General features: G+C 46.5%; 1 protein-coding gene across 6 annotated transcripts in view; it reads right to left on the bottom strand.

The window, feature by feature from the left end:
• The window catches only part of PIEZO1 (piezo type mechanosensitive ion channel component 1 (Er blood group)), a 147,783-nt gene extending 123,266 nt beyond the window's left edge, over window positions 1-24,517 (bottom strand). For 5 of the 6 annotated variants that reach the window (XM_061594542.1, XM_061594544.1, XM_061594546.1 and 2 more), the window contains exon 1: window positions 23,833-24,517. In XM_061594542.1, coding sequence (XP_061450526.1) covers window positions 23,833-23,896 — 64 coding nt within the window. In that variant the 5' untranslated portion in view covers window positions 23,897-24,517. Of the gene's footprint in view, window positions 1-992; window positions 1,013-23,832 lie in introns of those variants that run through there. The other variant, XM_061594548.1, reaches the window with a different exon arrangement.
• Window positions 24,518-24,822: the final 305 nt, after the last annotated feature.

Here is a 24,822-nt window from a genome sequence, read left to right as displayed (position 1 = left end):
TATAGTTAGCCATGGTGTCCAAAAAGGCAAAGTATGGTTAGTGCTTGCCCTCCATATCACCACCAGAAACCATGGTTCTGAAAAGGGTTCTAATCCACAAAAGGGTATGCCACAATGGTCCTTAAGGTGCCACAAGACTCTTTTCCATGGCTTGAAGTGCGTTTCTGATTGCAGTCTGGAGAGTAAGAGCTAAGTGTACGTTGCTGATTCAGACATCACAGCAAACTATGGTTAGCACAAAACAGGAAGCAGTGAGGAAAGGCACACACAAAGGATGGAGGAGGAAACACACAAATCTGTGACTCATTTGATGGCTTGGAGCAGGGATTGCCACCCTTTTTGGGCCCATAGACGCACTGTAAATCAGAGAAACTGTCATGAGCACCATGCACATACCCCAACCACACAAGCACTGTAATCCTACCCACCCACCACACACAGAGAGCAATTAGGCGTGAACTTTTCTGAGCTTTTTTCCAAGTCAACTCTCCTCTCCCTATCTGTACCCTCACAAAATCTCAGCAGGGGAAGGATGAGGGGGAGCAGAACCCTGCGGGTGCAAAACAAGGCCTCTGAAGTCACATGTTTACCTGTGGGTGCTGCACTGGTGACCCATGGTTTGGAGTCTCATCTGAATTGGGCTCATAAGTTTCAGATTTCAAGAAAAAAAACTTGAAAGCATCGTGCAGGTACGCACAAGACTAATGTACTAAATATAGAGGGTTTTTTTTAATGGCTTCTTAAGACTAACTCACTGTTGACAAAGCAGTTAAGCAATGTAGAACCAAGGATTTCGTTTTAGAACAACATCTGTCTGGGAGTGACAATGTAATCTTCACATTGCTGATGAACCTTGCTCCATGCATGGTTCAGTGCAAGCTCCACCTTTATTACCGCCCTTATTTGCAAAGGAGTCCATCCTGAACGCAAACCAACAGAAGGAATCTGGGTGCTGGATCCCTCTCTAGATACAAACACATTGCTCTACTCACAGAGGGTCCAGATTAAATCCAGCCCATCCTGAAATCTTCCCCATCCCAACAGAAGATAGCTGGTGCTGCTCCAGGTACATGAACAGGGCTGTTGCCACAGTGTTCTGAAAGTTGCACAGTTCAGAGATAAAGAGGTAAGAGTTAGGAAACGCTTTGTATTTAGACAGATGAGTGGGTCAATTTTCAGGAAAAAGTTAAGACAACCTCTCTAGTCAATTCCCCAGCACACCCATTAAAAATATTGAATTTAAGAGTAAATAATTTGAGAATGTAACATTATTGCACAGCGCATAACAGCTTAATATACACAGTTCAATTTGTACTCTACATGCAAAATAAGTTAACTATACCCTCTTGCATGCGCTGTTAGAAGTTGGTTTGGCAAGCTTCTGAGTTGATACAGAGCTCTTTGTTGTCACACTGAAGGTGCATGCATGCAGTCAGTGAGAGAAAATGCAAGGTTATTTACTAATGTAAAAAGCTTATAGTTGCTTCAGAAAGACAGCACTTGGAAGTGGGAACTCAACCTTCTTTCAGACATCTTGCCTCTGGGAACCCTTCCAACTCAATTGCAGCCTTAAATCCTTGTAAATATTCTGTGACATAACAGAAGTTCAGCCAATGGGCTAAGAGGGGTGGCTGGGGGCCAAAAAGCAAATCTTATCTTACCCAACTACGTAGCTCAGCTTAGTGGATAAAATGGAAAAGTCATAGAGATAGAGGAGCCTTGCTTCAGAAACAGCTAGGCTAGGGCAACAAAAGCTACATCAGGGCAGGAGATGAGAGATTAACAAGCTACTTGATATGGGGTTAAGGTGTGGAGCCAGTGGCAGTCCTCTGCCCCAGTGAGAAGAGAGCCCCCTCCCCACATCGTTACTGTAGGGAGATGCGAGGCAACAACTGGGGAAACTTTGTACCACACAGATGCATGGATGTGAATAGGCTACCGGTGCCTTACGCCCTGACATCAGCAGGAGGCACAAGGCAGTGTGCTGGCTGCACACCTGCCCAGTGTTAAAAGAGCTTCTCTCTTCCTACTGCAATCCACTGGCATCTCCCCAGGTAAAGATGTTAGGCCCAGCACACTTCGCAATTGCTCAGCAGAGATGTACCATCTCCTGCATCACCGGGGGGGGGGGGGGGGGAAACACTCTGCTTTATCAATCTAGGAATGCTATTGTGACATTTCTGGGGAACTCTTTCCCATTTACTTTCCACGCTGACTCAAAACCTCTTTCCTTTTGTTTTTGAAAGATGAGACTCCCTTTTGGAAGTGAACTACGCAGCTATTTTATGCAGTAGTAGCACCAGAAAAAAAATCTATTTGGAGAGGGGAGGGAGGAACTTCTTTATCCCATGTACTTTCTCTGTGACATCAGTCCTGTTGACTTTCAAGTGAGTGTGTTTAAGTTTGCAGACTTATTTCAAATACAAGTTTATGATTCAGTCATGATTTGTGATGCAAAACATGCCTTTCCTTCCAGTAAACACAGGAGTCCAGCAAAGGAGTGGGGACTTACATGCCCGGGAGAGAGGGAAGTTTGCCCTCCACACATTCACACACCCCCTCGGGTGCCACCTTTGCATTTATGCTGTCTGCTGTGAACGCTGTCTCCCCAATCCCTTGGAAAACTACTTGTCAATGAACAGTGTCCCTTAAATCCAGCAGAAGTAAAACCACTCTGCTATTCTGCTGCCACAGCCAGACCACCAGTCCTCAGGCAATGCTTTTGCAAACATTTTTCACTTTGTAAACATCATCCATCATCAGGGAGATGGCCAAGCCTCCCCTGGCACATGGATAATATGCAGGGACTTCTCTCCATCCTGCGTGACACAAGGAGGCAGCTCAGGGCTCCGCATGGCCAGTCTCAAAACAGAGGAAGTGAGGCGGCCATCTTGGGACCTTTGGTGAGCAAAGCGAATTCTGGCTTTGGGCCTAAGCTGACGTGACTCAGCCACTGAGGCTTGTCTAGGGGGCCAACTCTGTCATACAAAAGTCTTCCACATGCCATGTCAGCCTCATTTCTAGGAATAGTTCCAGTCGACGTTGGCTCAGATGTGACCTACTGGGTCAAGAATTAAGATGTAATAAACTTCTCTCTCTCTCTCTCTCTCTCTCTCTCTCACACACACACACACACACACACACACACACACATTCTGGAGGCACAGGGAGGGACTCTTTTAGAGACAGAATCATTGGGTTGGGTGGATTGACCCATGAAATACCCATGAAATATTTCCCTCAAGATGAACTAACCAGTGATCGATCTGTGCCTGGACTGTATCACTTCAGACTGCAGATGAGTATTCGTGTAGGCTATACGATCCTCCATGAAAAAGCAAGATACAAATAAATCCCTGTATAGGGAAAATGGGTGCATCAAGGAGAAGTGTTCCAGCAACCTAGTTGTCTCCCTGATACACCAGTTTTCTATTTTTTAATTTATGTATTTATTGAAAGAAAAGCATTCTGACATGTGAGCCCCCACCTGCCGTCAGAAGTGGTACAGGCCAGACACAGTCTACTCTCCTCATCTGATGTATGGGAGAATTAGGTCTCAGTGGAATGGGTTTTCTTCACAACTAAGTGTCTGGCTGGTGGAATGAATGTCCCCCGAGGTCAAATCAGCTAGAGACCACAGGGTGTTTCTGTGCAGTATGCGACTCAGCCATGTTGTAATCAACTGCATTAAAAAATGTGATTTGGCGTCTGCATGAGCAGGGCCTGTCTGGGCTGAAGTGGCCGGTTGCAGGGGCCTGGCTCACATAGGAATCTCACAGACTGAGGCTGGACCTAGTCTGGAGGGTTAGCCAGGATGGTGTGTACTCTGAGCCCTTCGGGCACAAAAAGGGATATTATCCCCAGTCACTGGCAAGCAATAGCAAAGGGGCAGCTGACATGACATGCTTCATCAGGCCCAAGCCATTATGGCCAAAGGCCAGGGACGGTGGGAGTTGCATTCCACAATGTCTGGAGGACACCACGTTGGCTGTCCTTGCAACAGGAGGCCTCTGAGCAGGCATAACTAATAGAACCCCGGCCTGCCTGAGCTCCTGATGGCAGGGACTCTGCATTGGAAAACACACACACATCCAAGACCTGATTTCTGGTACAGCCCAACCCTGGCACCAGCAACAGGGTAGAACAGTGGCCTTCAGCTTTTCAGAACCACGATCCACCTTTACTCCAAACGTCAACAGTTTTAACACCTTTTCTGTCACCCTGACTTGTTCTGACACTCACCAGCTCGCACAGTTTAACCTCAAAACCAACTGCTAATGCAGAAGGGCCCAAAAGGAGCCATTTTAAGTCCTCCACCCCATTGGGCTCTCTTGAACAATCAGCAAATAAAGAAAAATAAGTGTGTGTGTGGGGGGGAAGGAGTGAGAAATAGCAGCACAGTGTCTGTGATCCACAGACACAGACAAAAGGAAGTACTTCTTTACTCAGTGCATAGTTAAACTATGGAATTTGCTCCCACAAGACGCAGTAATGGCCACCAGCTTGGATGGCTTTAAAAGAAGATTAGACAAATTCATGGAGGACAGGGCTCTCAATGGCTACTAGCCATGATGGCTGTGCTCTGCCACCCTAGTCAGAGGCAGCATGCTTCTGAAAACCAGTTGCCGGAAGCCTCAGGAGGGGAGAGTGTTCTTGCACTCGGGTCCTGCTTGCGGGCTTCCCCCAAGCACCTGGATGGCCACTGTGAGAACAGGATGCTGGACTAGATGGGCCACTGGCCTGATCCAGCAGGCTCTTCTTATGTTCTTATGTTCACCTCATGTCAGTTCACAACCCATCAGATTGAGGGCAAGCCGGTTTGAATATCACCACCTCAGAACATGGAACAGATATAAGCCAAAGACAGGACAAAAGAAAAAGGGCACTTCTTTACTCTGTTTGCAAAGACAGCAGCGTCATGAGAGCCCCCGTACAAAAAAAGTACAAAGATGGGTCCAAATGTGCTATCTCAAGAAGAGAGTCCTCCTTTGTGGAAGCAATTTAAAAGAAAACAAAAAAATTAAGCTGAGCCAGTGTGTGTGTGCGCGTATGTGTGCATGCATGAAGAGGCCTGGAATGCCACAGCAAATATTGCTAGAATATTTGAAGCTAGTTGAGGCTGAAAAGAACAATTTGGAATTGCATTGAGAAGCTGCTTTTATGTTTCACAAGAGGGTGGGGAATCTTCAGAGCTACACCCAGCTCAGGAATAGTCCTGCAGTGGCTTTTCTTAGCTGGCCTTAGTTCTAAGCAGTCGGCCTGGTTTTCTTTTATTAACCTTAATTCTACCCGAAGCCTTCTTTGTTACAGGCCTGGGTCACAAAAAGTACATTTGAGAGAGGCGTTGGCTTCTCCCCCACTCTTTTAAAAGAAGGGGGAGAAAGCCACCCAAGGCTCTGGGCCAGCTTGGCTTCAGAGGAATCCTAACCACACAACCCCTTCTGCCCAGGAGTTTCAGTATACAAGGCCAAGCCCCTGAGCTGTTCTCAGTGACGAAGCATTCCGAGAGAAAATTGGTGACATGAATCCACCACAAGGAACTTAATTAACAAAAAAGCAAAGGCCTGGGCTATGAGAGGACTACCAAGTCACAAAGGGATGCCAACATGGTGATTTACCATATCCTGGGCTGGTGGGTGAGTGGGACAGTCTAAGGGTGCTTCCAGACGATGGGATTTCTGAGCGGGATTGCGGGCCCCACTTCTCTCTGCCTAATAGCAAATGCTTCTTCTCTTCCTCAGGCTCCAGTTACAACCTTACAGGGCAGAATGTGAGACCAAAGGCCCCCACTCTCCATGATTGTTTAAAGTGGAATAATAGTGGAATAAATGTGTACAGTGTGAATGTGGCCTAAATCACATGCCAGCAAATTCAGGTTGCGTAATTAAAGATTATTGGAAGTTCTCGCAGAACAAACCTGCTCCCTCCCAAAAGATCTGACTTTTTCCCATAAGTGACAGGAAAATGCCCGGGAAAGTGTGGGTTAACACTTGCTTTTTAACACAACATCATCTAACCTCCTCACAAACAAATCAGAGTGAATGCTCATTAAACAGCCAATTCTGTCTAATCTCCCTGCAAACAAATCGGGATAAATGCTCAATAAAGAAGTCATCTAGAAGCGCCCTAAAACCAGATGAACAGAGGTGGAGATGGGAGACTGGTGAGTGTGTGAGCTTCTGCTAAGAGATACAGTAATTAATTCCCCATCACACCAGTTCACCGTGGACACCATGCCACCCTGGGGAGCACTATGACTTGCACTATGTGCAATGCAACTGTACCCACAGTGCTGCATGCAAAGACTGTGTGCTTACTCAGACAGAAGCAGTCAGGGGGGCATGAGGAGAGTAAAGCCTAAAGAGAGAGCCAGCTTCAGTAAATTTCATATTGCAGGCTCACAGAGCTCATCCTGTTTGCTTCTGTCAGCCACATCAGTACGCAAGAGATAGCAGAAGCCCACAAGCTATTCCATACCTAAGGAGGATCTTGAAAATTAAAAAAAGAAAAAGAAAATATTAACTCAAAACAATTCCTGCAACCGACCTTTTTATTCCCCAAATGGACAAAGTTTGTCCTTTCATCATGTGGACATCAAGAGCTTCAACCTGACATAGCGAATGCATTTTCTCCTGGCAGAGTAAAGCCGGGAGGAGCCCAGACTTGCTCAGGCTGAATTTGCAACAAAGAAAAAACTTATTAAAGCAATCCTGACAAGTCGCCAGAGCTGAATAAGCAAAGACATAACACAGCTTGTGACAGAAAAAGGTGAGGGGCTATAATTTACCAGCACAACTCTCACAGCTGCTTGAGTGAGATTTAGAAGGCAACTCTATCAGAAGCCAGCAGACAACTTGCTTCTGTTTCCAGGCAATTCATTATGTCAGAGACAGGATTTGCAGGTCATCTCACAGCCACAAAAATGAAGCATCAGCAACACCTTTGGGATGTCCCCACTGAACATGTCCCAACACCTTTGGGATGTCCCTTCCTGGGCCCTCAGTTCAGTCCTTCAACCTGGTTGCCTGTGGCGACTCAGGATTGCCTCCAGATAACCAGACTTTGAAGCTTTTGTAGACTCAAAAGAAGGGTGAGGGTTTTTATTTTCCTTTCAAGCCACTAATAGTAAAGCAATTTACATACTAGAGCCTGTGTGGCGTAGCATTTAGAAACTTCAGAGTGTCAGACTAGGATCTGGGAGGCCAGGGTTCATATCTTCACTTAGTCAGGAAACTCACTGGGGATTATATCCAACAAACATTTCATACAACTTTGGATGATCTTGGGCCAGTCAGTCTTTCAATACAATCTACTCACAGAGTTATTCTGAGGATAAAAAGGGAAGGAGGAGAACTGTGTATACCATCTTGAGATCCTTGGAGGAAAGGTAAAATATAAACGCAATAATAAAAAAAAACAGGTACTAGTAAATTATGCAGACTTACGCGCAAGTCTCTTTTCACACCAAGATGGAAGCATTACAAAGCAAAGGCCGGCATCCTTTCTTTTTGCCTTTTGTGCCAATCCCATCAAGGTGGCGATACAGACTGCAACTTGGAGAGCCAACTGCTCCTCCGTTTGTTTCACAGAGTTTCACAGAAGCCAGGCATCTCACATGCCTTTGCAAGAGTCTGCAATTCCAATGGTGCAATCTCCGTGCAGTTTCAGGGCTTTGTGGACTGAACACAAAAAGCATCCAAAAAGGATGCTTGTAATAATGAGAGCACAGCATCATGCAAACAGCAGTGTTCTGCAGAGGAAAATAAATAAAATAAATAAATAAAAAATTACACATCTCACCCAAGGGCATATAAAACCTAGGATTTGCTTAACTGGACGTTTTGTCGGCTAGAAAAGTCACCAGTGCCACAGAGGGGTAGTGGTGGATGTTCTGTGGTGATTTTTTTTAATGATATAAAATAAGAAGACAGGACTCTGCCACAATGACAGAGACAACCACACGTAGCAGACTTAGAGCAGCAAGACAGAGACAAACTCCACAGTTAAGGTACAATTGGCCAACATGTAGGCAAGAGGGTATTTCAAAAGCAGAGATCTCTGGAGTTGGCCACAGCTCATGCAAAACAGCTGCTAGGCTTTCCCAGCTGCCCAAACAGATGTCCACAACGAACTGGCTCAGACACCGTCCCAAAAGCCGTGCATTATTGTTGCCAATTACAGCTGTTCAGAACGGTCACTGAACTTATCTTGCACACATTTGAACTTTGCACAGAAATGCTGCAGACTGAACCTCTTGCATTTGGTGGCTTTTCGACCGCATTGGTTATCACACCGACATAATATGTGAGCACATGCAGATGCTACATATATTCCGCCTACTGAAGACAAAACTTCCTGCAAGGTATACTTCCTGCATTTGACAAAATGGGCTCTAATCTACAAAAGTTTATGCCACAAGATAACAATAGAGCAGCAGAGAAAAATGACAATAAGAAGTCTCTCAAGGCACCACGAGACTTTTGCAACAAGCTACCATAGCAAGCCTGTAAACAGAGTACCAAGAACATCACCTCCCTGTAATACCTTCAGACAGCTGCTACCTTTAGCTACTTTTTATTGTATGATACACAAGGAAAACCTCAGCCAGGTGATTTGGAACTGGTCCAAATGTCATCAAAGGTGTCCCTTTGAGGTATCTTAGACACTTATGTGCTGTACCACCAACTTAGGCCCTAGTGTTCTATTTAGTACAGAACAATACAAGAGATCACATATATGGAAGAAGGAAGTACAACAGTCCCAGGGGTGTTGTGGAAGCACTTTTCGCCTTGAAGACATGAGTGTTACTGAAAGAATGAGGAATGTTTCGGCATTGCTCATTCCTCGCATGAGAACCTGACCTTCCCAAATTGTGTTGGATGTGTCTACTACAAGTCTACCCCACCGCAGGGGTTAGAATTCCAGTTCTCCTCCTCCTCCCCAATCAAGAAGATACCACTGAGTTTGTGACGAAGGACAGGAGGCAAGAGCAGCCATCCCCAACCTAGTGCCCTCTGGATTGTGTCAAACTTCAACTCTCACCAGCCCCAGCCAGTACAGTCGACAGGAAAAGGGATGGGCGAATATATCACTTTGGTCTCTTTCATTGTCTCATTTTTCCAGTCTTAAATCCCATTCTGCCCATTTCCACAGCAGTTTGTGATTTTTTTTAAGTCCTTGTGAAAATTCATCAGGATTTTACTGCGAATTTCTCCTAACACGCAGTATATGTTTTTGCAAAGACATTTTCCCGAATATAATGCATTTTGTATATTATTTTAATTAAGCTATGCACTGATATGCACACTTGACCTAAGTACCTGCATTATCTGACACACTGCCTGGCTGGAGAACCGCACTGCAAAACCAGAGACGTGTGACTTGTCAAGGATGGCTGCGTTTCAGTTTGCGTATTTTGTTTCAGAAATTTGGTACATTCATCTTTAAATGCACACTGAATTAAATTTCTCCCCCCATCCCTAGATGGGAGTTGTAGTACAAAATGATTTGGTGGGTACCAGGTTGTGGAAGGCTGTGCAGGAGTCAGTCACTGCAGCTTTGCTTCTCTTTTCAGCCAAGAAATCTATATGGAGGCTGCAACTCGCTTTTACTATCCAGATGAAAAACCAATTAGGTGCTAATTAAAAGAAGGACAGAGTGCTCTCCACTCCTGGGGGAACAGCATTAAAAAAAACTTTTCCCCATGCCAAGCCAGTGATATTTCTAGGGGGAAAAAAAGAAAGACTAGTGTCTTTCTGCTTACTGGAAAAAAAGTCATCACAGGGGCCATTTCACCCAGTGCATCCTGTTTATATGGAAAATTAATTCAATTTGGAGATGCAGGCATCCACTAATGGTCTCAGGAGTGAGGGGAGGACAAAGAGACCCCAGAACGGCCAAGAGCAGAGAGGAGGGCCACCACTAGACTTGGAGGAGGGCTGGCAGGAAGCACTGAGGTCTGTTACAGGAAGGGGGGGGGAATCAATGCAAAAGTCAAGTAACAGTGAAGCTGCCATGTCAGGAGCCACCAAACAGCAGACGCCACCAGCTGCCAAACTAGTACTGTCACTGATTCCTTGGTTAGATTAACTCAAGAGTGGGGAACCTCAGGCTTGGGGACTGAATGTGGCCCTCCAGACCTGTCCATCTGGCCCTCAAAACTCATCCCGGGCCAACCCCCGCCCCAGGTCACACCTGTCACTAGCCTTGCTTTGCACCCTCCTTGAGGTTGTTTTGGGGTTTTTTTTGCCTGGCTGGGATGATAAGGCCTCTTGCTTGACTGGATGGAGAACAGAGAGATTGTGTGGGTGCAGGAACTTTCTACTAGCCTACCGTGCAGAGGTAAAAGTTTACATTTATTGCTCCACCCTCTTTTGCCTCTGGCCCCACCCACCACTTGCATCCTCCCCCCCACAAGAAGGTTGCCCAAAAGGGAATAAGAACATAAGAAGAGCCTGCTGGATCAGGCCAGTGGCCCATCTAGTCCAGCATCCTGTTCTCTCAGTGGCCAACCAAGTGCCTGGGGGAAGCCCACAAGCAGGACCCGAGTGCAAGAACACTCTCCCCTCCTGAGGCTTCCGGCAACTGGTTTTCAGAAGCATGCTGCCTCTGACTAGGGTGGCAGAGCACAGCCATCATGGCTAGTAGCCACTGATAGCCCCGTCCTCCATGAATTTGTCTAATCTTCTTTTAAAGCCATCCAAGCTGGTGGCCATTACTGGCTCTTGGACTGTGGCCCTTGGACTGAAGGTTACCCTACCATGGATTAACTGATTTAAAACCTCTTTAATTAACTAAAAAGTCACCCCACTTTTTAAAAAGTTATTTTTAATGTAAGCACTTGTAAAAACTGCACATGGCAGGTGCCCCAATCTGAGAACAGGTATTTCCCCCCTTGCTCTCACAGTGAAGCAAATGCATCTTTTTTCTATAAATATTTATTCTAAACATTAAAAACCAGGCCTATCTCCCCTGCCCAGAAGCATAGAAATTCTTTAAATATACGGGGTGGGATTACAACATTCAGAGGGCAACAGGCTGTGGAAGGTTGTTCTGCTGTAACCAGTATATAACTGCTAAATCCAATGTGGCTGCTTAGATTCTCGATTACCAACCTCAGCACGCTTCCACTCTCTTTACGGGGCCTGTTAGATTGGAGAGCAAATAGTAAACTACTGTATGGAATTCACTCACACAAGATGCAGCAACAGCCACAACTTGGATGACTTTAACAAAGGGTTAAGACAAATTCATGAAGGACAAGGCTACCAGTTGCCTTAACATTTGGTAGAGGGCTGTCGCTCAGTGGCAGAGTATCTGCTTTGCATGCAGAAGGCCCCAGGTTCAATTCCTGGTATCTCCGGGTAGAGCTTGGAGAGAATCCTGCCTCAAACCCTGGAGAGCCGCTGCCAGTCAGTGTAGACAGTACTGAGCTAGATGGACCAATGGTATCACTCAGTAAAAGGCTGCTTCATATGACCCTATGATCCAATGGTGACTAATCACAACGGCGGTGTTCTGCCTCTGCATTCCAGTTGCTGGGAATCTCAAGTGGGGAGAAAGCTCTGCTGAGCTCAGGTCCTGCTTGCAGGCTTCCCAGAGGCACCTCTTGGTCATTTTTTTTTTGTATATAATGTTTTATTGATTTTCCAAATGAAATTTACAATATGATGTAACAAGTCTTTGTTGTTTCTTCTAAGAGGATAATACACACATTGTAGTTAATTGAGAACGTACATCTTTTACACAAATGTCAACTTCAATACAACTAATTACAAGCCCCTCAAACAACCCCCTCCCCCCAACCAGGTGGCATTACTTAAGGAATAAGGGGATGGGGGGCAAAGAGGAAAAAAGGGGGAACAGAAAGGGGGGAAAGGGGGAGAAACAAGGGTGGGTGAAGCAGGTGAGCACATTTTTTTTCTAAATTTGTTTAACATGCGTCGCTCCAAATTTTAGCATACAGTAGGGCCCCGCTTTACAGCGCTTCGCTTTACAGTGATTCACTAATGCGGCGGCTTTCAATTAGGGAAAGTCCCCACATTAAAGCACTTGTTCCGCTTTTACGGCGGTTTTTCCCCGTCGTGCGCCATTTTGACGTCATTTTCTCGCAACGTGCCCCATTATAGTCAATGGGTTCCACTTCACGGTGATTTCCGCTTTACGGTGGCAGTCCGGAACGGAACCTGCCTTATAAGTGGGGCCCGCCTGTAATTTTGATTGTGCTCTTTATTGTTAACATATTGGATAAAAGAAAACCATATTGAGGTAAATTTGTCAGTTTTAGAAATACCATGGGCAGCCCTTAGTTTGTATGTTCGTTTTTCCATAAAGGCAATGAACCAGATCTTGCGATACCAATATTGTATCATTGCACCTTTTATGTACCTCTTGGTCATTGTGACACAGGATGGATTAGATGGGCCATTGGCTTGATCCAGCAGCTAGGCTATTCTTACATTTTAAGTAGTTCCCTGGGAGGAAAGGGGTGTGGGAGTAGTTACAACTGAGAAGAGAGCCAAGTTGTGTCACTGTGAACTCTGATTCTTCAGTCCAGAACAAAAGTTAAATGGGACACAAAGTAGCAGATGCCAAAAAAGGAACAAAGAGGCAGGTATTAAACCCTTTAATCAGAGATCCCTGCTTCACAATGCATTCGGCTGTAGACCAGGGGTGGACAACCTTTTCCAGCAAGAGGGCCACATTCCTGTGGTGGGCGGGGCCAGAGGCAAAAGTGGGCGGAGCAGCAAATGTTAATAATAGAATCATAGAATAGTAGAGTTGGAAGGGGCCTATAAGGCCATCAAGTCCAACCACCCACTCAATGCAGGAATCCAAATCAAAGCATTCCTGACAGATGGCTGTCCAGCTGCCTCTTGAATGCCTCCAGTGTCGGAGAGCCCACTACCTCTCTAGGTCATTGGTTCCATTGTCTTATGGCTCTTAACAGTTAGGAAGTTTTTCCTGATGTTCAGTCGAAATCTGGCTTCCTGCAACTTGAGCCTATTATTCCGTGTCCTGCACTCTGGGATGATCGAGAAGAGATCCTGGCCCTCCTCTATGTGACAACCTTTCATGCATTTCACCTCTCAACTTTCTACAGTAGGATGGTTTCTGCACACGCTCACAGAGCCCTCTCTATCCTCCCTCCAGACCAGCAGGAGACTTCAAGGGCACAACCAAACCAGGCAAAAAAAAAAACACTCAAGGAGGCCCAGGGAGGGGTGTGGCTGGGTAGGATGGATCCAAGGGCCTGAGAGAGAGGCTTGGAGGGCTGGACGCGGAGGGACCCTACCCCTGCTGTATATGGTTTTGCAATTAACCATATAATTAATTTGATCCATGAGTGGAGACCAATACTTCTTTTCAATGCCAGGGATCAGCCTCTGGGCATGTGAAAAAAGTTAATGTGTCACCAGACATATATATTTGCTTTCAAAACTATCCCCCCCTCCCTCTCCCTCTCCCTCTCTCCCCCTCCCTCTCCCCCTCCCTCCCTCTCCCCCTCCCTCCCCCCCTCCCCCCCTCCCTCCCTCCCACACACTCCCTCCCTCACTCCCTCCCTCCCTCCCTCCCTCACACACACACACACACACACACACACACACACACAGAGTTAATGTGTCACCAGATTGCAGCCTAAGTGTGTAAATGATTATAGCACAAATTATCCTGGTTTTTAGTGGGGCTGCTTCCTTTACAGGAGTGTCCAAGGAAAGGTCATAGAGACACATCAGCTTCCTCTTTGCACCAGATTTGATAAAAAAGAAACTTTCAAAGATATCATGTTCCTTCCAGTTAGCATTCAAACCTGAGTAAAGAGTTTGTCTTTCCTGTGAAATTACTGCATTTTTCTGCTCCTCTAACAACAACATCCAGGGCAACTGATCAGTCTGGTAAAATCAACAACAGCACTCTGGTAAAATCAATGGTAATGAATGTATCTTTTAAACCCTTCCGGTCTTAAATTTGTTTGTATCCAGATACATTTTAACTCTGCTGTGTTAACTATGTTAGGGAATGTTTTGCATAACACGTTCCCAAAAGTAAAAACGCTTTTAAACCTTTTCCTGAATGAAGATGCAGACTTGCAAAACAAAATCTTGATTAGTTTCCCATTATTAGCAGCATGCATAACAATTGCACATTGTTTGAAAGATCTAGCAGGGGCAAATGTTAAATTTTGGTATCAAATACTATGGGATATTGTGCTTTTAGAGAAACTGACAGGCAACTTAAGGCTGATAAGAGGACTGGGGGAGAATTTTTTTAATAAATTTGGTTTGACTTTATTAATTTTGTAAACACACAATAAGGTGGACAAGCCCTGCCTGTGGTGCTCAATTGAATCTGGAATGACTAAATCAAATGCCATATATTTACAGTCCCCCCACCCTTCTTACAAGTCTGATTATTATTTCACAACAATATAATGAAATGTTATGCCTGGTAATAATGAAAGTTATTGATATTTAATTGAAAATAATCTGTATTTTTTCTTCTTTTTTGGTATTTGGATTTCATATAAATATTGATTGTTTGGAAATCAATTTAACATTATATTAAAAAAGCATATTCCCAAATGTAACAAAAAAAGAAAAGAACATAGATTTGTCTTTTCTTCAAAAACTGCAGCAGGGCTTCTTTTTCTTTGTCAACCTGCTGGCTTTCACATTTAACAGCACAATACTATACATCAATTTTCCCCAACCTGATGCCTTCCAGATGTTTTGGACTCCAACTCCCATCATCCCTGACTACTGGCCATCTAGTTGAGCTGATGGAAGTTGTAGTCCAAAACATCCAGAAGACACTAGGATGGTGACAGCTGCTAAAAGATGTTAAAAAATCCAATTGAGGGTAGCAGATTGCAACCTTTCTTTAAGGATCCTATAAAGAGACACTATCTTAAAATCTGAATATTGCGAAAACATTATTGAGCAGACTGCTAAAAGCCAGCCCAATCGATTTTAAAAAAAATTGTTTAATAACCTGAGTAATACTTAAGGTCTCTAAGCCTGTACAGAGTGTATCTATACTGAGTAATCCCAGCATTGCCTCCCGTCCCGGACACACACAAGATTTTGGGAGCACTGCTTGCTGGGTCTCACAGGCCTCAGTTGCAGACCTTCAAAATAAGTTCAGCAGCTGATCTAGTGGCAGGAGGAGGAATGGGGAGGAAAAAAGGGGAAAGGAACCCAGCGAAATGAAACCAAGAACACCAGCTGAGCAAGCCAGACGTGTTGCAAGGGAGAGATAGTGAGTGGGAGGGTGGAGGAGAGGCCTACAGCAAAGAGAGACGTTATTGTGTTGCCAAACATGTGCGCCCGCACACACACACACAGTCTTTCACTCTCGCGCAAGTGTGCACACACCCTTCCAAATGGCTAGGAGTGCAAAGGAGCATGAGCGTTGCTAGATCTCAATGCCAGAACCTAGTCTGAATGTCACAGCTTACAGTAGGTCTGGAAGAGCACAAGCAGAAATAAATGACCCATTCAAGCATGCACAGAGTGCTTCCTCCTTTTTACTGAGTCATCACTGTCTGCTTCCACATAGTTGGGATTAGGGAGTGAGGCTCCTGGTCAGAAGGTGGCAAAAAATGGGAGGAGGAAGGAATGTCCCCAGCCCAGCTTTAGTCCCTGCACCTCTCCTTTTATGCCTGGACTCAGTGGTGGGCTGGATGAGGGCCAATAAACTGAGTCTGAATCCTATCAAGATGGAGGTGCTGTGGGTTGGAGGTTCCCGGGTTCAGATAATTGGTCAGTTGCCTGCTTTGAATGGGATCATACTCCCTCTGAAAGAGCAGGTCCGTAGGTGGGGGTACCCCTGGATCCATCTTTGTCACTAGAGGCCCAGATGACCTCAGTGGCTAGGAGTGCCTTTTACCATCTTTGGCTGATAAGACAGCTGCAACGATTTCTGGACTGGAATAGCCTGACCACTGTTGTCCATGCACTGGTAACCTCCAGGCTGGATTACTGTAATGTGCTCTATGTGGGGCTGCCCTTGAGGATGGTTCAGAAGCTCAATTGGTGCAAAATGAGGCAGCACGACTGCTCACTGGGGCAGGATATCACCAACATGTTACCCCATTGCTGCTAAAAGAATTGCACTGACTGTCCATTAGCTATTGGGCCAATTCAAGGTTTTGGTGTACAAAGCCCTATACAACTTGGTACCAGGATAACTGAAAGATCATCTTACCCCTTACATACCCAGTCGATCACTGCACTCTGCAGGTGAGGGCCTCCTGCAGATACCATCTTAGCAGGAGGTCCGTTCTGCACAACATAGGAAGCGGACCTTTAGTGTAGTGGCATGTACCCTTTGGAATTCCCTCCCCTTAAGTATTAAACAGGCGCTGTCTTTGTTTTCTTTTTGGCGCCTGCTGAAGACTTTCCTCTTTCAACACGCCTTTTAAGTAGAGACTTTATCTCAGTCTGCATCTGTGTTGGAATTGCTTTTTAAGATGTTTTTAAAGCTGGCTTTTCTAAAAGATGTTTTTAAGATGTTTTGTTGTAATATGTTTCAAAGTCTTTTGTTTTTAAGATGTTTTAGAGTGCTTTTAGTGTTTTTATTTGCCGCCCTGGGCGCCTTCTGGGAGGAAGAGCAGGATATTAATTTAGTAAATAAATAAAATTTCTAAAATCATTTGTACCCTACTTTTCAGCCCTAAATAAGGTCCCCAAAGCATCTTACACCAAAACAGAAAGCACACACAAATGAAGAACAAAGATCATGCACTGGATTTGTCAGTGGCTACTTGCTTGGTCGTCTGCATGACGAATGAGGATTTCCCCCAGACAAAGAAAGAGGGAAACCGTTGCTATTTGGAACAGAGGTGGTTCTTTCCCCCCCCCTTTTTTTTTTGGCCACTGATGTGCCACACAAATGGCTCACAAGTGTGTGAGTGGAAAGTGAGCCTGTAAATGTGACTTTGGACATATTTGCAAAGCTGTAAGAAGTGTGACAGCATGCTTTTGGGGCACTCCTATCATTCAGTCCTGGAACCCCTAAGCTCCATTTCTAACCCTAACTTTGTTTCTCAGATATAAAACTGATGATGGGTAGCAAACTCCTTAAAAGTCAGTGAGGGGTAGTGGTTCAAGTGTCAGACTAGGGCCACATTTGCACTATACATTTAAAGCAGCACCACAGCACTTTAAACAGCCATTGCTTCCCTCAAGGAATCCTGGAAACTGTCGTGTTTTAAAGATGCTGAGAGTTGTTGGAAGACCCCCTATGCTCTTCACAGAGCTAGTATTTCAAGCATGATTTAACAATTAATCCCTCTTCCCAGGGAATCCTGGGAATTGAGCTCTGGAATGGATGGCAAAGACTAGAAATCTGAGTACTCGGTTAACATAATGGCGTGACAAATAAGCATCTGCACCTTTTAACACCCAAGCTTTAAACTACAGGAATTTTTATGCTTCTTTAAAGCCTCACTGGGAACTAATACTGTGGACAGGAATCAAAAAATGGGGCAGTACTACAACTTCTGTTCCTTCACACAAACTCCAGGAAACAGGGCACGGGGGATTTGAACCCAGATCTTGGAACTAGCATATGACATCAACTCAGTGACTATTCCCCACAGCATTTTCCTTTTGAGAGCAGTGCCCAGAAAAGCAGGGCCCATAACAGACGAACTCACAGCAGCGCTTGCAGGCACAGTTATAATTAAACTTCTCACATCCTGTAGCCTCTGTGAGTCACTGCTGGGAGGGGGAGAGAGAGACGGAGACGTGCGCACGCTGGAACAAATAGAAACTCATTGCCTATTTAAGAAAGAAGGGGGGAAAAACCAGTTGAGGAATTAGTCTTGGGGAGGCCGGTCCTAATCATACTGAAAGCCCCTCCGCTTCTTCTGGGGCTTGCAAAATCTTTTCCCCACATGCGGTGGTCCACTGTTACCGCAAATGAAACTGCATCATAGCTGCTCGGTTAGCTTGTGCAGCCACCCAGGAAAAAAAGAGGTGGTGGTAGGCATGTTGGCCGCAAAAGCGTCCAGGGAATGAAACGAGACAGGATTATTTTTATCAGTCATCATACCCCATCTCAGCCAAGGAGTGCTGTTGTAGCCATAGAAGACGCCACACACATATAGGTGGCCTGCAGGCGTCCCCCTCCCTCCCCAGAGTGCCAAGCTAGCTGGAGAGCCACATGCACCCTTTTTCCCGCCGAATGAAAAATGAAGCTGCTCTTCCCCAGGGAGAATGAAGGAGTCTGGCTGCTTGGGCATCCCCCGCCTTCCCCCCTATACAGCCACACACACAGCCTGACAAGGCATTCGGAGATTGCAAAGAAGGTGTTGAGTGGCTCAACAAATGCACAGCAGGGTTTTCATGGCTCTGATAATCAGATGCAAAACAGGGAGCACCTTCACAAAGCAAGGCTGCTGGGGTGGGCGATTCTGCGCTATACCTGACCAGTAACTCTGGCGCTCAACAGCCTCCACCTTAAACCATCATCAGGCATCTCCCATACAAACCCTGCTGGCCCAAAGGCAACTGATTTATTGATTTAATCTCACTGGAATTCAAAAGCTGCAGCCGAGGTGGTTTTCCAGGACTGCAAGGTGACAAAAAAGGTAGGGGTGTGGTTGGAGAGGGAAATGGAAAATAACCACTTTTATACCCTAGGCCAAAGATTACCTAGGAAGCCGTTTCATCAAGCTTTACTGGCCCCAGTTGGAAGAAACAGATTTCCCATGTTGGCGCTCCTTGCTCCACTTTGAATTTCGTTAAACATGCCTACTTGCACGTAATGCCATTCCTCACCACATGCACTCCCTAACTGTGAGATTCTGCAAATGTCTCTTGGTGCTAGATTTTGCAAATTTTATTATGGAGCTGACCACATCCAGCACACACATCACAGTCTGGTGAACAGAACAGCTTCTGAGGTTACAAACGCTGGCCATCTCTGCCCTAGGTATTATGTTGTATCTCCTGGTCAGAGTCTGACGTTTTGCCCACAAGCAAAGAAGAGGGTTCAGTTCCACCTCACACATGCCAAGACAGAATCAGCTTGCTCTGAGCTCTCAGTGCAGTACAGCAACCTTTGCTATCCTGGTGCACTCCAGATAATCCGGACTGCAACTCTCATCAGCGCCAGCAAGCCTAGCAGTGCTCCTATCAGCGTTAGGTGAGGGCTGAAGGGAATTGCAGTCCAACACATCTGGAGGGCACCAGGTTGGTGAAGCTTCCAGCCATTTAATCTCCATCTTCTCCAATCAGGGTGCAAACAGAGCACCCTCTTCTCAAAACTCAGCAAGCACAACCTACCAGTAGCCCAGCTGGAGTAAATAGCAGGACCACAAATAAAGAACAGCTGTTTCTAAATAAATTACTCGACTAGTAGCATAGCTCACTATCTGCTATTAGTTATGTGCTTTCCAGAGGCTGGGGACAATTCTGATCCTCTGGGTTGCATCCAATTTAGCTTTACTCAGAGTAGGTCCATTAACATTAATGGACCAATGTTAGTCATGTCCATTACTTTCAGTGGGTCTTCTTGGGAGTATTACTAGCACTGGACACAACGCTCTAACTCCCATAGGACAGCATCAAAAACAAAATCCCAAAATGCTTCCTGTAGCCAGAATGAATGGATTACCCAAAAACTCCAAAGCAAATTAGAATTGTACTCCAAGGGAACATGAGCAAGCCCACTGGTAATTCACACTAAGAATGTCCAACAGCTGTCAGATTTTCTCCATCAAGCACAAAGCTACTTTGCTGGCAGGACAATTCTGGAGGACACACGCCCTTCCTTCATCCTTCTGCACAACAACAGCCTCTCTCTTTCCCTAGCAGCTGGAAGTCTAACAACCGTTTCAGAGTTTACCTTTGCAACAGCCCAGGGATGACTAGGGGTTTGCTTGTTCATTAAATATTTGTGGAAAACTGGCCGGCTGGATGTGTACATGGACTTTCAAAACACAGGCCTTCTGAGGCGTGAAGACACTTCAACAGCCAGCTGATACAAGAGAAGCAGCCAGGAAAACTACAAGACAGATTCATGGATTGCATTGCAAGGCTGCAGATTATTCATTCGGATTCATTCAGAAGCAAGCCATGGAAAAATAGGCAGCCTCAGAAACCTTGAACCTTCTTGTTTCAACAACAGGAGCTACAAGTGACACCAAATGAAATATCTTGTTAGTTTAGTTCAGTACACTTTAAAACAAAAAAAAAGCCAGCGGCCATTACTGAAAAACAGGTGTAGAGAAAAGATCACAAACTCAAAACATGTCATCTAAAAATAACACTGAATGATCTCCACAGGACACCACAAGGTCCCTCTCCTTCAAGCGCCCACATCTAAGGAACCACCCCATGCACTCCACTGCAGCTACTCAAACAAATCAACCACAGTTTTGCTGCTAGCAAAATCAAAACCTCCGTTTGAAACAGGCTGGCAAAATTTAATTCCATATGGGAGTGTCATAAAGCAAAAAAATACTTGATATTAATATTTTAAAATGTAAGGATTCTCCTTTCCTGCCTCTGTTTTGCAACGTGTTAAAATTGCTATTCTTTATATAGCACCATTGGCATGCACTGCATTTTACTGTGCAACATAAGCAAACGATGGGTCCCTGCCCCAATAAGCATACCATCTAGGTTTAGACAAGGCAGTGGGACAGAACAGAGGGAGGGAAAAGAAAGGATAACAAACCACCAAAGAAAGGCAGTTAACAGAATACTGGAAGTCAGAGATGAAATCTGGACAATCTGTTGTGCAAGTTACTGTAGTTGTGATGCAGAAAGGTTAGTCAAAAAAGGATTCACCATTTGACCCAGTTCTTCCTTGTCATGCTTTGGCAATGCACTTTGCGATGAAAAATGAGCCCCACCCCTCCGACAATGCCCTGTGAGCGAGCCTGGAAGAATATTTTAAATTCCTAGAAGTCAGCCTTGGCATTTTTGCAGGTGCCAGATACGCAGACGGTCTATTGGGTTTTTTTAAAAAAAAATTTTGGAGTGCCAGCATCAAATGCTTGGGCCACAAAGTCCTTGGGTTTATGAAGATGATGAATATTATGATTAAAAGCCTCCACTTGTACTGAGATTTCACTCACTAGGCTCAATAACAAAGTTGTTTCACTAGCTTTTACTTATTTCAATTCTCAGGGGCAAAGTACCTCACACTTTAGAAGTTTGTTTGCTTTAACCTTCCACACCAGGAAAAGCAATACTAACATGTGCTTCATTAAGTTTGCTTTGGGGTGTTAACAGCATGTGGCTCTGTGTTTTATTGCCATTTTAATGGAGTTTATGGCTGTGATGTTGGAAACGTACCCTTTAGCCGCCCTGGGATCCCATTGAGAGGGAGGGAGGTTTCTAAAAATAAACAACCAATAAAAATAAACAGCCACACAGAATCAGAACAAAGGCCTCCCTAGTCCTGTATCCTGTTCCAACAAAGGCCAACCAGTTGCCTCTGGGAAGCCCACAAGTAGGGCATGAGCACAGCAGGCCTCTCTGGTCTGTGATCCCCAGTGACTGCTCTGATCCTGGAGAGGGTGGGTCCAACTCTGATCCAACTAAGGTCTACACAGAGTAGAATCAATTTAAATTAATGGACCTAACTTAGTAATGTCAGTTAATTTCAGTGGGTCTACTCTGAGTAGAATTAACCTTGGATACAACACAGTATGCAGTGATCATGATTAGTAGTCACGGATAGCCTTCTCCTCCATGAGTTTCTCTAATCCCCTTTTAAAGCCATCCAAGTTGGGGCCATCACATATCATTATCATCATTGTCATTTATGGCCCGCCCTTCACCCAAAGGTCCCAGAGCAGGATACAACAAATTTAAAATATGACATCAAAAACAATTTAAAGACAATATAAAATCCCCAAATAGGGTAGGTCCTAATAATACATGTCTCAGATGCCGAAGGGTAAAGAGGTGCATCTTCAGCATTCGCCTAAAACTGTACAGCAAAGTGGTCAGATGCACTTCAGTGGGGAGAGAATGCCATAATTTAACTAAGCACTGTGTGTAGCAATGCTTCCTTTGGACTCCCTGAATCTTCCAAAATTCAGCTTAATCCAGCCTTGAGACACGGAGAAAAACTTCCCTCTATCCACTTTGCCCAACATGCAGAGTTTTATATACATATTTTTTCCCCTAAACTCCAAAGTTCCAAATCTTTTCCTACAGGGGAGTCACCTGAGCACCTGGATCATTTGGGTTGCCCTTTTCTGAACTTTTTCCAGCTCTACAATATCCTTTTTGAAGCTGCTGAAACCAGAAAGGCCATAACTCAGAACATCTGCTTTGCATATAGAAGATCTCAGGTTCAATCCTCAGCAACTCCAGGTAGGGATGGAAATGTCCCTTGCCTGAAACCCTGGAGAGCCGCTGACAGTCAGTGTAGACAATACTGAGAGAGATGAACGAATGGTCTCAGTATAAGGCAACTTCCTATGTTCCCATTCCAAGTGTGGCTGCACCATAGATTTGTACAACAGCGCTATGATACCGGCAGTTTTATTTCCAACTCCCCACAACCAAGATTTGCCTTTTTCTCAGCTGTCGCACACTGAGCTGACAGTTTCATGGAGCTATCTGCTGTGACTCCAAGATCCTTTTCCTGGTCAGTCACCACCAGATCAGAGCCCCATCAGTGTTTATGCCACAGATTTGTATTGCCCCAAGCTGCAAAACACAGATTCCATTCCTACATTCACTACACAGGGTCTGTTAGCACTGCAGTCTTAAATTCTTACTCCTCAAATTCTTTCCTTCACGTGCTAGCACTCCAAATGCAAAAGGGCTCTAGGATACTGGAAGTGCGAGGCGTGCAAAAAAAAAAAAAGGACACACAATCCTAACCGTCAATTTATACCTCTCCCTTCTCTCTCAGTTTATACTTGTCAGTACAAAATACCACTTGTGGGCAGGACAAATTATGCACACGCTGTCAGCACTGGACAGCAGGGTGTGGGTCGGGTTTGGAGATGGGAAGATCCTTGCAAGGAAATGAGAAATTGCTTCTATGCCTTGCAAGGACCAAGGTGGAGCTGCTGCCACCACCAGTGCATTCTGCAAGGCGCACCAGTGGCAAGAGCCTTCTCCACAACCCACCCAGATGACTCACTGCCAAATCCCCACATGGGCCATTCAGTCAGGAGCAAGGAATTTTACAACTCTACCAAGCAGCAGTTCTTTCATTCGGAATCTCAGACCCCAGATACGGGAAGGGAAAAGGACACCCCTCAAAAGACAGACTTCACATGCCAGCCGGTATTCAGAACATGCAAATACTGTGTCATATGGAGAGACCCTTGAAGGCCATATAGTCCAACCGTCTGCCGCGCACACTATGTACCGGATTTTCAAAGGTCGCTCTCGCCCCGCTTTGCTCATTCAGAGGCAAACTATTTTGTAGAAGGGGGGCTCACGGCGAGGGCTAGTGAAGAAACGCCAGGGGCAGCCACCGAGTCCCCGCGCGGACTTCGGCAGCTCTTTCCACCTCCCACCTGATAACTCCCCAATCCGTAAAAAGGGAATGCACGCAGCCAGCGGGCCTGCCTTCCGCGTAAGCAGCGGAGGGGACCGGGCGACCAAAAGGCGCAAGAGGGCGACCGGGAATCACAAACGTGGAATAGTAGGAGGAGGAGAGGGAGATCCCCGCGCCTAACCCTAACCCCCACCCCAGCTGTGCTGCTGGAAGAGGCGCATCCCTGACCGTCTGGCGCGGGGACCCCGGAAAAACGCAAGCGCACGAGAGAATTAGGAAGGCTGTGCTGGAGGACAGGGTCTATGCGTGCGTGTGTGTGTGGGGTGTCCCCCCAGGTCCGAGCCTTACCAGCCAGGAGGGAGAGCGGCAAGAGCAGCCAGTAGAGGACCCCGCAGAAGACCCGCAGCTCCATCTCCGCAGCCCACCGCGCCTCGGCGCGCTCAGGCGCAGGTTCCGCAGCCGGCAGGAAAGGCGCGCCTCATCGCGGGCGCCGCCAGCATCGGCGCTTCCCTGCACCTCGGGCGTGGGGTGGGGTGGAGGGAGGAGCCAGTCCGAGCCCCCCGCCCCCTAAAAAGTCACTGCTCCGGCCCCACGATCAGAGGGGTCCTCCCTCGCTGGCGGCCCCGCAGAGCTCCGGCATGGTGGCCGCTCCCAGCCTCCGAAGCGGCGGCGGCGACGGCGCGATTCCCGGGCGTCCTGGCGAAAGGCGGGCAGCGGCTCCCTCCGGCGGGATCTTGACTCCCTCGGGGGCCGCCCTCTGGGCTCTGTTAGGCGTCGTCGTGTCTTCCCTCCCTCCCGCCTGCCTGCCTGCCTTCTGGCCCTCGGGGTCGGAGATCTCCAGGCCGGCCCTCCGGGGAAAGGAGGAGGAACTAGAGACGGGGAAGGCTGCCCTGGCTTTGCCCCGCCGTAAGTGCGGGGTAAGGTCCTCCGGGGTACGCTGCCCTGGCCCCCGCCTCACTTTCCCGCAAACTCCGGTAGCAGCAGCAGCTGCTGTGGTTTCTCTCGCTCCTGCCGCGGCGGCTCCTCGCCTCCCTCTGCCCGCAGCACGTGTCTGGCTCTGGCCCGGGCGGCGCTGCTTTGCGTCAAACTTGCACTTTGCTGGAAGGAACCTCCGCCTCCTCCTTGGCCGGTGGTGCTCTGCAGTCCCGTCCCGTCTGGGCCTTTCCCCGGGAGGCAGCACCCTCTAGCGCCACCTCAGCCCCATCGCAGCGGCTGGCCTCCCCAGGCAGCCGCTTCCAAATTCCGTAGCACATCTGGGAAGAGGAATGTTGGCCAAAGAGACTACCTTTGGGCATGTGCAGAGTGTTTTTTTTTAACACCATGGACACTGGGCTAGAT

The sequence above is a fragment of the Rhineura floridana genome, chromosome 13 (genome assembly GCF_030035675.1).
Source record: "Rhineura floridana isolate rRhiFlo1 chromosome 13, rRhiFlo1.hap2, whole genome shotgun sequence".
NCBI classification, from domain to species: Eukaryota; Metazoa; Chordata; class Lepidosauria; order Squamata; family Rhineuridae; genus Rhineura; species Rhineura floridana.
Note: the sequence above shows the minus strand (reverse complement) of the source record. Positions and strands in the feature narration are given on the sequence as shown.